We start from the raw sequence: 13,620 nt of genomic DNA on the forward strand, positions 1-13,620 counted from the left end.
TCACATTTAATTGTATTAATATTTTAAAAGCATTTTTCTTATCTATTGAAATTAAATAAAACAACAGAGATGTTCCCGCAAAACTAACTTTGATATTTGAACTGTATAAAATAACATATTATTATAAAAAAGAGTAATACTGTAAATATTTTAACATGAAAACCCATTTGAATGCACATATTCTGATTACGTGAAAAATTTTCATCAAATGAAATTGATTAATCTCTAAACTGTGCACAGTACATACTGTATGTTAAATTCAGAACAACAGTGAAGCATTTAATTACAGTGAATTAAAAAAGTATGACACTTAGAAAGCAAAATTTGTAAGTTTTAATGCAGTTTACTAATACTCTAATGAGAATTATTTGAGACGCAGTTGCAAAGTTACTTATAGTTAGAATGTCTAGAGGACCGTTAAAATAAAGCATAAGTTAAAAAAAACTCGGGATGGGGCTATACAAGTTTGAGAAACACTGGTTTATTGGGCTTGCTCTACTATTAAAGACTACGGCACAGCATGTACCCGTGGAGTGATTTTAACCAGCACAAGAGGAAGGTAAAGAGAGACAGAGAGAGTGAAAATAGAAAAGGAGAGAGCGAGATGATAAGGTGCCACTGATGAAAGACAACAAGGAGTTGGATGAAACCAGTCGGATTGGGGTTTGATGGTTGATTGCAACAAGAATGTCAACATCACTTCGCAGGATGTCATTCAGTCAACGGTGTTTTCATAAAACCATCCTCACCGAAAGGGAGGGGAGCGTCGGAACCCTTACGCAACTGTTCCCTTTCAGAAAGGCACTCTGGTGCTCGGCACGTTCCTGTTGGTCTGAAAAGTTGGCGAGAGGGGCTTCATTCCTCTCTGTCTGTCCCCACCAAAAGAGGTCAATCACTTTTAACATGCAGAAGTGTGTGGAAAAAAGCTTTTAATGAATGTTGGAAAGATGCATGGTGAGCGAACCACTTCCCAAATTTAAGATACACTTCTTGATTGAGAAGTTAAACCCATATTTGTTATTGATGACCTTACAAGTTTGATTAAACCATCAAAATGTGAGGAAAATACTTGATATGTTTTTATATATTGGGTAAGAACAAAACACCAAACATGGTTAAGATATTAATGTGACAAAATAGCAAAAACCTGTAGGTTTTATTTTACTGCAAAAACAAATGTATAGAAAAACAAAAATCTTTAAAAAAGCATGATAATGCAATTTGCTTACAAAATCTGAAGATAAATTTGACTAATATTTTAATAAAGAGCAAAAATATGTGTATTTTTTTCACATAATTTACATAGGCTACTTCCATTTGAGATTTACTATGATTTCAAAGTGTGTAAAAATAGAACAAATACAGAATAATTAGGTGTGTGTGTACAGTATTAACCTTTAGTGTAGGTGCACAAAAAGAAAGGGGTAGAAAGTTCATGAGACGTGAAGGGCTGCCCTACTGTCCTCTACCCACATGAGCGTCTACATCACAAGATGTTCCAGAATTGTCCATCTCTCCATCTGTCTCTCTTTTTTTCTCTCTATCCAGTCCTATCCTACAGTAGTCTACTTTCCAACGCATCCTGGTCACGTCGCAATTCCTCTCTTTTCCAAGAGTTTCATTTGTTGATACAGATTATATGACATTGCTACATTGGCAGCTCTTATCTGTCCCATTTGAAGAGCATGAATGCTGCTCTCGTTTTTGCATTTATTTTCCAAGATGTTAGGTAACATACTCTTTGTGTTTTCAAGAGTTTGATTGTGATTTTCTGCGGTTGCAAGGTAAGGCTTTTGTCCAGTGGAAGCCCTCATATGGAAAAAAAAGACAGACAAACATTTCATGCAAAGCAACTGCACTTATCTCTGTTATACTCAACTATTTGATCTTATATTTAACTTGTAATAGTCTATTTATAAACACATATAATCTATTACTATGCAATCTCTTTAACCATAATGAAATTGTACTTTGAAATATGCAAATAAACCAACAATCGTTGTCTTAACGAGTGAGTCATTGAATCATTAAAGGGATACTCCACTTTATTTGGAAATAGGCTCATTTTACCACTCCCTCAGAGTTAAACAGTTGAGGTTAACTGTTTTCAAATCCATTCAGCCGATTTTCTGATATTTAGAAGAATATCAGTAACCAGACAGTTTCTGGTCTCATTGACTTCCATAGTAGGAAAAAAATATACTATGGAAGTCAATGAGTCCAACTGTCTGGTTACTGATATTCTTCTAAATATCAGAAAATCGGCTGAATACATTCGAAAATGGTAAAACCCAAACTGTTTAACTCTGGGGGAGTGGTAAAATGAGCCGAATTCCAAAAAAAGTGGAGTATCCCTTTAAGTCAATCGATTCATTCAAAGCTGCTGATTCATTCAGGTATCGGTGAGTTCTTGAGTCAATAATTTGAATAATGCTTTCAAAAATGCGGATTCATTCGTTATATTCAATCGCTGTGGATGAAGAATACGTGTCTACGTCTTCAGTTTCTGAACTTTCTCTGGATTATTCATGAGAATGAACTAGTATGCTGTATTATGCATTAAATCACATTAGAGCAGATTATTCAACTGCGACAAAATACCATTTCAGCGCAGTTCGTTCACCTCTGACTGTTCAGCTTTTGTGTTCACAAAACACAACTCACCTTTTAAATGTTCTTCCTCATTTTTCATATAGACCAATAGCTCTGCAAATTTATAATGCTGACTCGTATAGAATAATAATAAGAATAGCTTGAAAAATGAACAAAACGTATTTGATTTGACTCTGATGATAAGATTTTTGTTGCCTTGGCTTTTGGCTTGCTTAGTTGGGGACATTTAATATTCAACAATATTATTGATCTGTGTTGTATTATTTTCATGTTATCACTATGAAGCTGCTTTGATACAATCTGTATTGTAAAAAGCACTATATAAATAAAGGTTACTTGACTAAAAATCGATAAAAACAATGCATATTTTCTTTTTCATTATAGGTCGGTGTAATGAAAACCTTAGCAGCAATAAGACGAGTATGCGATTAATTATTGTAGTACATTTTACAAGAGCTCCTTTCATTTGTAGGAACTGATATAGTAAGAACACAACAAGGCAGAAGACAGACAGAGAGAGGGAAACAACAGCAGACTCCATTTAGAGCATTTCCTGTGTTTCAAGTGAATCCTGAGAAGCGATTTTTTTCCATTACGTACACAGCAACCTCTCTCTACCAAAATATGTGCTAAAAAGCTGAAAAATAAGCACTTTTTCAAAAGGACAACAAGCTATTCCATCACAACAAACTAAAGAAGGACATGACGCACACATAATATAAATGTTAAACAGTAAAGGTTTTTGTACAATCTTTACTATAACAATCATATTTTTTAATTTAATTTAATTATATATGCACATTTTTTAAAAATGAATAGTTTTAGTCAGCGTAGATGCATTCAAAGTGAGAGTAAAGACATTATTGTTACAGAAGAATCCAAATAAATGCTGTTATTTTGAACTTTTCTATTTTTATTTCTGAAGGATCATGTGACACTGGACTCAGCTTTGCCATCACATGAATAACTTTAACTGTATTTTAAATGCAGTTGATGAGACATTAATGCATTTTTGTTGATGGATTGTTGTCAAGATATCCTCTATATCTTCAGATGTCTGTATGCAGTGCTTTATCATGGTCAGCATGAATGACGTTAGCTGGCACACATGGAAGGTTACCAGGCAACATCTGCATGACTATATTAGAATTTATAATTCTATAATTCATAACAGAGAAGCACAATTTTGCATATACATGGATGGAAAGGAACAAAAATCAACCAATCATTGTATTCTGCAATCGGTGCAAAACACAACTCAGGTTACAGTGATTAGTCATTATCGGGGCTGTAACTGAGCCTCTTACTCCATACTTAGTACATAGAGGAAGTTGTTTACTAAAGTAAAAGCGTATTTTTGAATGTGCTCTTGGGTTAATATCAATTAGCTCTTACACAATGTGGATCACAGTTATACTTATTCTAGGAAAAGGAACATTATCTCAATCGTATTATGTTTTTTTGCAGGTGAAAGGTCACAGAGAGCACACAAAAGCAGATCTCGCAAGTACAAGGTGTGGAAATACTACAATAACTACCAGCTCACGTGTTCCATCACAAGCCTCAGCACTTTTGTGCCTTCCATGTCCTGCCAAGAATACAGCTCCAATGTTACACCGTTACAAAAATCCCTCAAGAGCCATAGGGTAATCAAGCAGAGGAGCCATATCTTTGCCACCTGCTCTTACTATCTATTTTTAGGTGTAGTGAATCTGAACAAATAACCAAACCAGCCACTTGCAATCTACAGCCGAGAAGTCAGGATCAAACATGCCCTCTTTAACCAGATTAAACTTCAATCAAAACTGCTATCATGTCCTTCATCGATAGGGAGAAGAATACTACACCACCTACATATTTTGTTCTAGAATGTTCCGCATTTTCCGTACTGGTATGTGTGGCAGGTCACAGAGAGGTGGAATTAGTTCACATGGGGGAAAAATGCAGTTCTGCCATTCGCTTGAAGAAGGGCTAACATGTCTTCTGACACGCAAGGTCTTTCCCAAAATGAGGCAAGACAAAAGGCAGAATAATTTGGAATCTTTATTTATTGCCGAAGGAAATGATTTTCAAAAGTTTGACATAATGTCGCCATAGAGCTCGGCCTTGGATCGATTACAGGGACATTGTTACTTGAGCAACCTGATGTGAAGTGCTTCGTTCAAGGGTAAAATTATGATGGTTCATGATGGCTTCCCTTTTGGTGGTCAGATTTAGGGATGACCAGAGCTAGTTGTCTTACTTTTCACCAAATTTAAACCTAAAATACAACCAAAAAAGCATATATTTCATTGAACACATTGACACAATAGAGGGACACGCTCAAGTTCAAATTGATTTCTCTAGCGCATTTTGAACAACCTTGGTTTACCAAAGTGCTGCATATAATACATAAACACAGTTACAGAAGGTTATACGCAGAAGAAAAGATTTTTAGTATAGAAGTTTTTAGTATAGATTTGAACTCAGACACCATTGGATCAGCTCTAAAGGATAATGGCATAATGGCCAATCTACAGCCTGAAGCCTTGAGTGGCTGGATTGTTGAGGGCAACATTTTTAAATTAATATCGGACTGGTAGCCAATGCAGAGGGTGTAAGATAGGCGTAATATGGTCGCGTTTGTGACAATGAGCAGACATATTTTGTTAGAGGCAACCCATTAAAAAAAGTGTGGGTCCCACGTACTAATTCTATTTTCGAATACTATTTAGGATGGATAGTATGCGAATTGGGATGCAGTGATGACTGCGACACCATAAGTGTAATAGTTTTTATACTGAGCTATTAAGATTTTCAAGCCACTAATCGTCACCCTACACTCTAAATCTTACAGAAGCTTCTTACAGAAGCTTAAAAATCTACCCACCACAGACAACTTTCTGCATTTTTATATTTTCAACAAAAAAAAAAAAAACATAATTTGATATGATTTATAAGCTGTTGACCAAAAAATGTCCCCACAATGTCAAAGATTTCTGGTATGTCCATACATAGGGAACCACTAGCCTGGATGCCAGCCCGAACTCCGCCCACAACATTTTTTGGTCGGGAAGTTCGGTCTGGTCTCGATCCATTGAGGAGTAATTATGATCAGTCAAAAAAAATGATCGGGCCAATCAAATTGCCAGGGCGGGCTTTATTCGATGATGGACAGATGATCTGCAGGGACGTAATCATCACGTTATCAAAGAACGCTTGTCAAAGATGACTGCAACTGGAGAATTGAGATGTATAGATTCCGCTGTCGCGTCTTTTGTAAAATAAATCGACAGCGCATTCATTTTAATAGACAAACAGAGAACTGCAATCAAGGCATTTGTCGATCGAAAATATATTTTTGGGTTCCTTCCTACATGATTCGGGAAAAGTGTAACTTATCAGCTGGCTCTGACGCTCGCTAAGAAGATGGTACGTAATAAAAAGCCTGTGGTCGTTGTGGTTTCTCCTTTGGTGGCACTCATTAAAAAGTAAGTAAAAGAAGCAACACTCGTTTTAACTTCTAAAATAAATAAAGTTAAGGCTACGTTCTGTATTTGAAAACTGCGCTATGCAAAGGAGTTGACTTACTGCGTTGCTCTGATTGGTTGTAGGTCTACCGACTATCCAATTGAGTGCAGAGGTTTTTTTTTCCTGGTTCGGTTACGACACGCCTCATAATCAAAGCCCAACGGAGGAGTTTCAACTCATATTCTCTCTTGAATATGAGTATGACGAAGTCAGGCTAGGGGACCACCTAAATATACTGTATACAGTATATACCTGAACCACACACACACACTTCTGCTCAAAAGTTTTTTTGCTGAAAGAAATTAATACATTTATTCAGCGAGGAAGTCTTCAATTGTTCAAAAATGACAGTGAAAGTATATTTGATTCCAACATAAAATTGTGAATTAAAATCTCCCTTCATTATAGAGTTGAATCTTGTCTGGCTATATGTCAGTGTGGGTTTCTTAAAGTTACAATGTTTGGCAAGTTTCTTAATGTGACAACTAACCCCAACCTGCCCTATACACAGTATTGAACAAATTCCCTTATACAGTATTTTCAAAGTTCACACAGACAGATGAGTGAAATATTTTTATGTCCCTAGTGAGACATTGGTGTCTCGAACACTATATTATTTTGTGATCCTCATCTCCTGTATGAAGTACCTGTACAATTTTAGTTTCCTTTGTTTTTTCCTGTGCTGAGCAAGAGCAAAGACGGAGCCAAATTACATGGGCGCTCCAATCAATCAATCTCCCAGCATGCTTTGCGCTTAAAATGACCTTCATTGAGGGTGGAGCATTAGACCAGTGATTCATGGTCTAGTCGTCATCATCAGGTAATCAACGGAACTGGCGCCTGAGCCGATCTGAGGTGTATGTGTGTGTACTGTTATTCTTATAACACACAATAAGCCATTCATATTGACCGAATCACATCCTGTCTATACTTTCTTGCCAAATAAACACCATGTCAGCAATTGTAAGCCTAAACAAGGGGTCAGACGAATGGAAGGTGGGTAAGAGACATGAATGGATGTCATGGCAGTCGTCCAACACTGTGTTTTTAAATAGATCCTGCTCATGAAGTGAATGGAGAGGGTTTTTTGGTAACACTTTATAATAACTACACGCTAATAATCATTAGTTAAGCATGAGTAAACCATTAATTCATCATTCATAAAGCATTAATAGACATTAATAAGCAGTTCATAAATACAGCTATAAATGCTTTCTTCTTGATTTATACGCATATCTATAATTTGTTTAATAATTATATTTTCATCCTTTACTAATGATCAATTTATCATTTCTAAATGAAGAATTGCATTTTTTATATAGCCAGTTATTTAAGAGTTTTCAGTGGTTCATACGATTACTTAGAGCGAGTAAGTAAATGATTAATAAACTATTTAAATGTACATTCATACATCTTATTATTCAGACATATAGTGATAGTTAATTAATGTGTTAATAAATGCTTTATTAACATGTATTAATGCTGTAATTAAGGGTTAATTTGGGTAGTTAGAAAGCATTTAGTAGTGGTCAGTTAACTATTTTTGTGACCTAATCTAAAGTGAGGACTAGTCATGCCTTGTAAAGCATTTTTAAAGGCTGTTAAATATTTCTATGTTCTGTATCACTGCGTTGTGTTTGTTACATTTTACTGTTTAGAAGATTGACGAGTCTTTAAATCACCTTTATAAATGCTTTACAAAGCATGAATAGTCCTCACTTTAGATTAGGTCACAAAAAAATAGTTAAAGGGTTAGTTCACCCAAAAATGAAAATTCTGTCAGTATTTACTCACCCTCATGTTGTTCCAACCCCGTAAGACCTTCGTTCATCTTCGGAACACAAATTAAGATATTTAAGATATTAAGATCGCTCCTGCATACAGTCCATAGGCTTCTTGAGGGACTGGCTCTTGCTGTCCTCGAAAAGTCATTAAAGACATCGTAAAAAAATAGTCCAAGTGACTACAGGGGCTCAATCGTAAGTTTATCAAACGACGAGAACACTTTTGTGCGCAAAAAAACAACAAAAATAACGACTTTATTTCAACTATTCGTTTATTTCTCCCTCTGCGCGAGTCAGGTTACTAGTTTAATAGCGTAGGCTTCTGTTATTGTACGTCACACGCATCACACGCACATGACCAGCGTCGGCCAATAGTGAGCCTACGTGTGACGTAGCTCTACGCAATCACACTACGTTAACTGACTTACAGGCTCATGGAGAAGGAAGTGAATAGTTGAAATAAAGTCGTTATTTTTGTTGTTTTTTTGCGCACAAAAGTGTTCTCGTCGTTTGATAAACTTAAGATTGAACCCCTGTAGTCACTTGGACTATTTTAACGATGTCTTTAATGACTTTTCGGGGACAGCAAGAGCCAGTCCCTCAAGAAGCCTACGGACTGTATGCAGGAGCGATCTTAATATCTTAAATATCTTAATTTGTGTTCCGAAGATGAACGAAGGTCTTACGGGGTTGGAGCAACATGAGGGTGAGTAAATACTGACAAAATTTTCATTTTTGGGTGAACTAACCCTTTAACTGACCACTACTAAATGCTTTATAACTACCTGTATTTACTACATTTACTTATTTAAGTGATCTTATGAATGACTGACAACTCTTAAACAACTGGTTTGTAAATAATGCTATACTTCATTTAGAAATTATTAATTGATCATTAACAAAGTATGAAAATACAATCATTAAACGCATTATAGATATGCTTATAAATCAAGAAAAAAGCATGTATAGCTATATTTATAAACTGCATATTAATGTCTATTAATGTTTTATAAATGATGAATTAACTGTTTACTCATGCTTAACTAATGATTAATAGTGTGCAGTTATTATAAAGTGTTACCGTTTTTTTTTATTATTAAATTTCAGGGGACTCACTTAATGCTCTAAATGAGCAATGAACCTGATAAAAAAAGCACATGTAGCACATGTAAAGGCTGTAATGTTGTAATGTTGAGTTCCATGTTGTATTTCACGTTTTGGTTTCTTGTACAGTACCATCCAATAATCCAAATAAAGTTCATATGATCAAATGGTTATTTTCTTTTTGTTGAACATACCAAAAACATGGTGTATAAGTCTCTAAAAGCAGTTAACAGCAGAGATTATTGTAAATTTTAAGGGGAAAAATAATAAACTCAGCGTAATTAGAACCACCGGACCTCTGCTTGACCTATACGCCTTAAGTCTCCTACTTTCGTAAGTCCTCTCCATTTCCCTTCAGTCTCTGAAAGTCTGGGTTCAGGAAGGCCAGTGTGGGGAGGAGGTTGATTTAATTCAATACAACATTAAACTCCAAATGAGATTCTTCCTGCCCAAGACCAGAAAGAGCTCAGGACCAGGCCGAGAACGGGTGGGTGAGGAAACTCACAGGTCACTGGGTTCAGTGAGGGCCCGAGGGGCGACAGGAAGAAGGGGTCATGATGACTTGGGCTCCAAGTGTTGTGTGACATTATTCTTTTGAACCAGCTACAAAACCTGTACAATTGAATCTGTAAAATTGCAAATGAATCTGCATTACATTTTCTAGTCATACTGTCCAAAAAATATCACAAGTTTGGATGTTGTTTACGTAAAGCTTAATTTTGTATTGGTGTCATGCATATGATTTTAAAATCATGCAACATTGTCATTTCATTCTAAAAATGGCACCAGTACAAAATTAAGCTTAGGTAAACAACATGCAGACTTATGATATTTTTTGGACAGTATGACTAGAAACTTTGCAATTTTACAGATTTAACTTTGACGCCAACTGTCCAAAAACATCATGTTGTTTACGTACATCATCATGTATCATGCATATGATTTCACACAGATATTATATTATATTAATTCTATGCATGAGGTCAACACTACAAAATAAAGCTGCATGTAAACAACATGCAAACTTATGATATTTCTTGACAGTTAAGATGGATTACACATTGAAAACAAGCCAGCGATGGATAAAAATGATCCCAAGAAAAGCCTGGCCTTCCAGCCCCAGAAGCACTGCCCGTTGTGTGTGGTTAATGACACACAATTGAGAGGGTAAACAAACTGTCTGGGAACGAATAAATCATTGCACATAGCTCATCAAAGTAAACAACCTGAGGTAAACAAGGCAGACAAGGGCTCCTGTCTCTAAGCAAAATAGTTCCTAAAGATACAAAGCACCATGCCAGAGCCAGTTCATGTGATACAGTCTGCATTTGATTCGCTTCAGACCTAATCTGTGAAGGATTGCGTGACAGCCCTCTGAGAAAATAAATGATCTTGATTCCGGATTAAACTTGAGCAAACGCTTGGAACGGATGGCTAATTTTTTATCCAAAAATGATCAGGCTAAAATTTCACTAAATTTGGAATGTATCTTTTGTGTGTTACAATGGTATTTTGGCTTGGAGGTTTCAAGACATTCCATTCTTCTGGTTACTTAACAATGATGCTGTGTCTATCAGCGAGACAAACAGAAGGAGTTTGCCGGTCGGAACCAAACAATGGCTGAATGGGATTTGACCTTTGGTCCTTTACAGTAGTAAATTGCCATGCAATGAATTTACCTGTAAATGACCCCATTTTGGTGCAGGAACATGAGGGCTGAGGTCACCTCAGCAGCGTAGAACCGGGAACGAGCTTCATCAAATTTGCGTGAACGCTGGATCTGGAACATCAGGTCTCCGCCATTCACGTATTCCATAACAAAGAACAAACGGTCCTGAAGATAATAAACAGAAGAAACATGTTCATTACTGAATAATGCAATAACTTTTCTAAATGTTTCATACAAACATTTCAGTTCAAAGATTCTTTTGAGAAAGTGTTATGGTACGTTCACACCGGACGCGAATAGCGCCACAGGAGCGAATGATTTCAATGTTAAGTCAATGCAAAGACGCATTACGCACGTAAAAATTCCTGCGGCACGAATGAGGCGTAGAGCGTGGTGCGGTAGACATGAACAGAGTTGTAGTACTCGAGACTCGGACTCGTCTCGGACTCGGTCTCGAGACCATATTTTAATGGTCTTGGTCTTGTCATGGACTCGTGTCCATTTGGACTCGGAATTGACTCGTACTGTAACATTTTTTTTTTTTTAGGACTTGGAATTATTCCCGAGTCCACTCGAGTTCAATTAAAAATATTTTTCATGATTATTAATGTATGTTAATAAAATATTTCTTTAAATTAATTGACACGCCTAGTGATTGGTGATTTTAAATAAAATTAATTTTAACACCACCTACTATGTGGCCTCTTTACCCTAAACTGATCATATTTTTTAAAGTCTAAGTAAATTCAGTAAAAAAAAAAAAAAGGATTTCTCTAAGTAAATAAAAGTAAATTAGGTAATCAACCCTCACTGGTCTCGGACTCGACTCGGACTCGACTCTCTATGGACTCGGTCTTGACTCGGACTCGACTCTCTCTGGTCTCGGTGTCGACTCGGACTCGAGTGAGGTGGTCTCGACTACAACACTGGACACGAATACCCTTCATTCGCGCGAATGGCGCGAATTGAGCGTCTGGCGCGTTAAGCACGTTACACACGAATGATTTAGCATTCATGCGTTTGAAGAGAATTCGCGTCTGCCACCCGAGTTGAAAAATCTGAACTTTGCCGTCAAATTTGCGCCGCGTTAACCAATCAGGAGCTACGTGCTGCTTGCTCACGTGGTGAAGTATCTGGATGCTTCAATAAATTATATAACATTATGCATATGTGGTTCTAATGCACAACAAAGCAAATATTTTATCACTCAAAACTTTATTTCAATATACGAGACATGTTCATTTTGTATTGAATGTTATTCATTCCATATATAGATTATATGAAATTATTATGATATAAAGGCAACCAACGTGCATAAGTTCGTGTCTGGACGTGAGAGAGAAAAAAAATCACAGGACAGTTTAATAACTTTTGGAGGCTGGCTCTTTTCATCATCAAAACAAAAATAAATGACAGATTAGATGGATGAGGGCGAGGGTGATCCTCGCTCCAATGCGAGACAACAGGTCATCAAACTGGGCACGGGACAGGCGGAAGTACCGCTGACGCAGCTCCTGGAGCAAGCAAATGACTCGCCAAATGGTTCGCCGATCTGAAGGGTCCGGTGGACACAAATATGGTGACGATGATCCCCACGCCGCTGTTCTGCTCTCCAGAGTAAATACCCAGATAGCAAACTGACATTGAATCAACGTGGAAACGACGTCTCTCATGACATTGAAACAACGTTGATTTTGCTCATCGAATTAACGTTGAACCAACGTCAGACGCGGCATTCTTCAAAGCTAAATGAAATCGAAAATTGGTTTGCTTTCATAACGTTGAAACAACGCGTTGATTTCAAGTTGATTTTCCGTTAGTTTTGAAAGAATGACGCGTCTGACGTTGGTTCAACGTTAATTCGATGAGCAAAACAATGTCAGATCAACGTTGTTTCGATGTCATATTTCCACGTTGATTCAATGTCAGTTTGCTATCTGGGTACAGAGCGGTGACTCTCTCGGTCGACATAAAAAATTGCCCGCCAACGGATTTCGATTCTGACGCACGTCATTTTGCTTCAAACTTTTGTTTTTTACGTGGGTCAGTTTCGCTCTTTACGCGCGAATGGATTCAAAGTGGTCAAGCGTCAAACTAGACGTGGTAGGCGCGAAATTGACGTGCTATTCGTGTCCGGTGTGAACGCAGCATTAGGTGTAAACCTCTTAATCTGCACCCCTATTTTTGAGAATTTCTTGCATGTTAACATGCTAACTTCTATCTTTGGTAAACATTGCTTTAGTTAATACATGTTAAACATTTTGAGATAGACGTGATAGTGATAAACTGAGACATTAGACTGGTTCATATTATTTCAAAACTCATAAAGATGGAGATGTGTGGGTCTTTTTGACTGAACCATTACAAAGAATCGTTTCATAGGAGTACATTTTTCCATTCACACCTTAATAGAGTGTGATCTGCCCGCAACTCTCAAGATCCTTTAACAGAATCAAACACAGGAAAAAAAACAAAAAAACAACCAAGCCTTGCATAAAGGATTCAGACATAGGGGAATGCACTTTCAAAAGAAAATATGTTTTGAGAAATTACGAAATCAACCGATTAACCACAATGGGGGTTAAAAGAAAAACATTACACAGAATAGAATATAAATGTTGGGGAGTTCATAGAGGAGACACAGGCCTAGAAGCATCCATCCGTTCTCAGAAAACATGAAACCATTACCCTGCTCGGCTCGGCTGAATAGAATATAACTCATTATCTTCAGTGGGTCATGCACATCATTTCAAAGAATCAAGATGTATATCAAACCCACACATACTGCGAGTCCAGCTATGTGACTCGTGTCCTAGTCAGCAGACATACAGATTGGCTCATGAAATATGCTGAGCTATGAACAAACATACTCATAATCACCGTTCATTAGTCTAAATGATGGGAATCATTGAGAAGAACTGGTTTACCTTCGAATTTGAA

At 36.9% G+C, this 13,620-nt stretch overlaps 1 protein-coding gene across 4 annotated transcripts in view; it reads right to left on the reverse strand.

Annotated features, from left to right (window-relative positions):
* Positions 1–13,620, reverse strand: part of prkceb (protein kinase C, epsilon b) — a 142,817-nt gene that overhangs the window by 18,594 nt on the left and 110,603 nt on the right. For all 4 annotated transcript variants that reach the window (XM_089117238.1, XM_089117237.1, XM_089117236.1 and 1 more), the window contains exon 11: positions 10,691–10,845. In XM_089117238.1, the coding sequence (XP_088973364.1) occupies positions 10,691–10,845 (155 nt within the window). The remainder of the gene's footprint in view (positions 1–10,690; positions 10,846–13,620) is intronic.

The sequence above is a fragment of the Pimephales promelas genome, chromosome 11, assembly GCF_988280905.1.
Source record: "Pimephales promelas chromosome 11, fPimPro1.hap1.1, whole genome shotgun sequence".
Taxonomy (NCBI): Eukaryota; Metazoa; Chordata; class Actinopteri; order Cypriniformes; family Leuciscidae; genus Pimephales; species Pimephales promelas.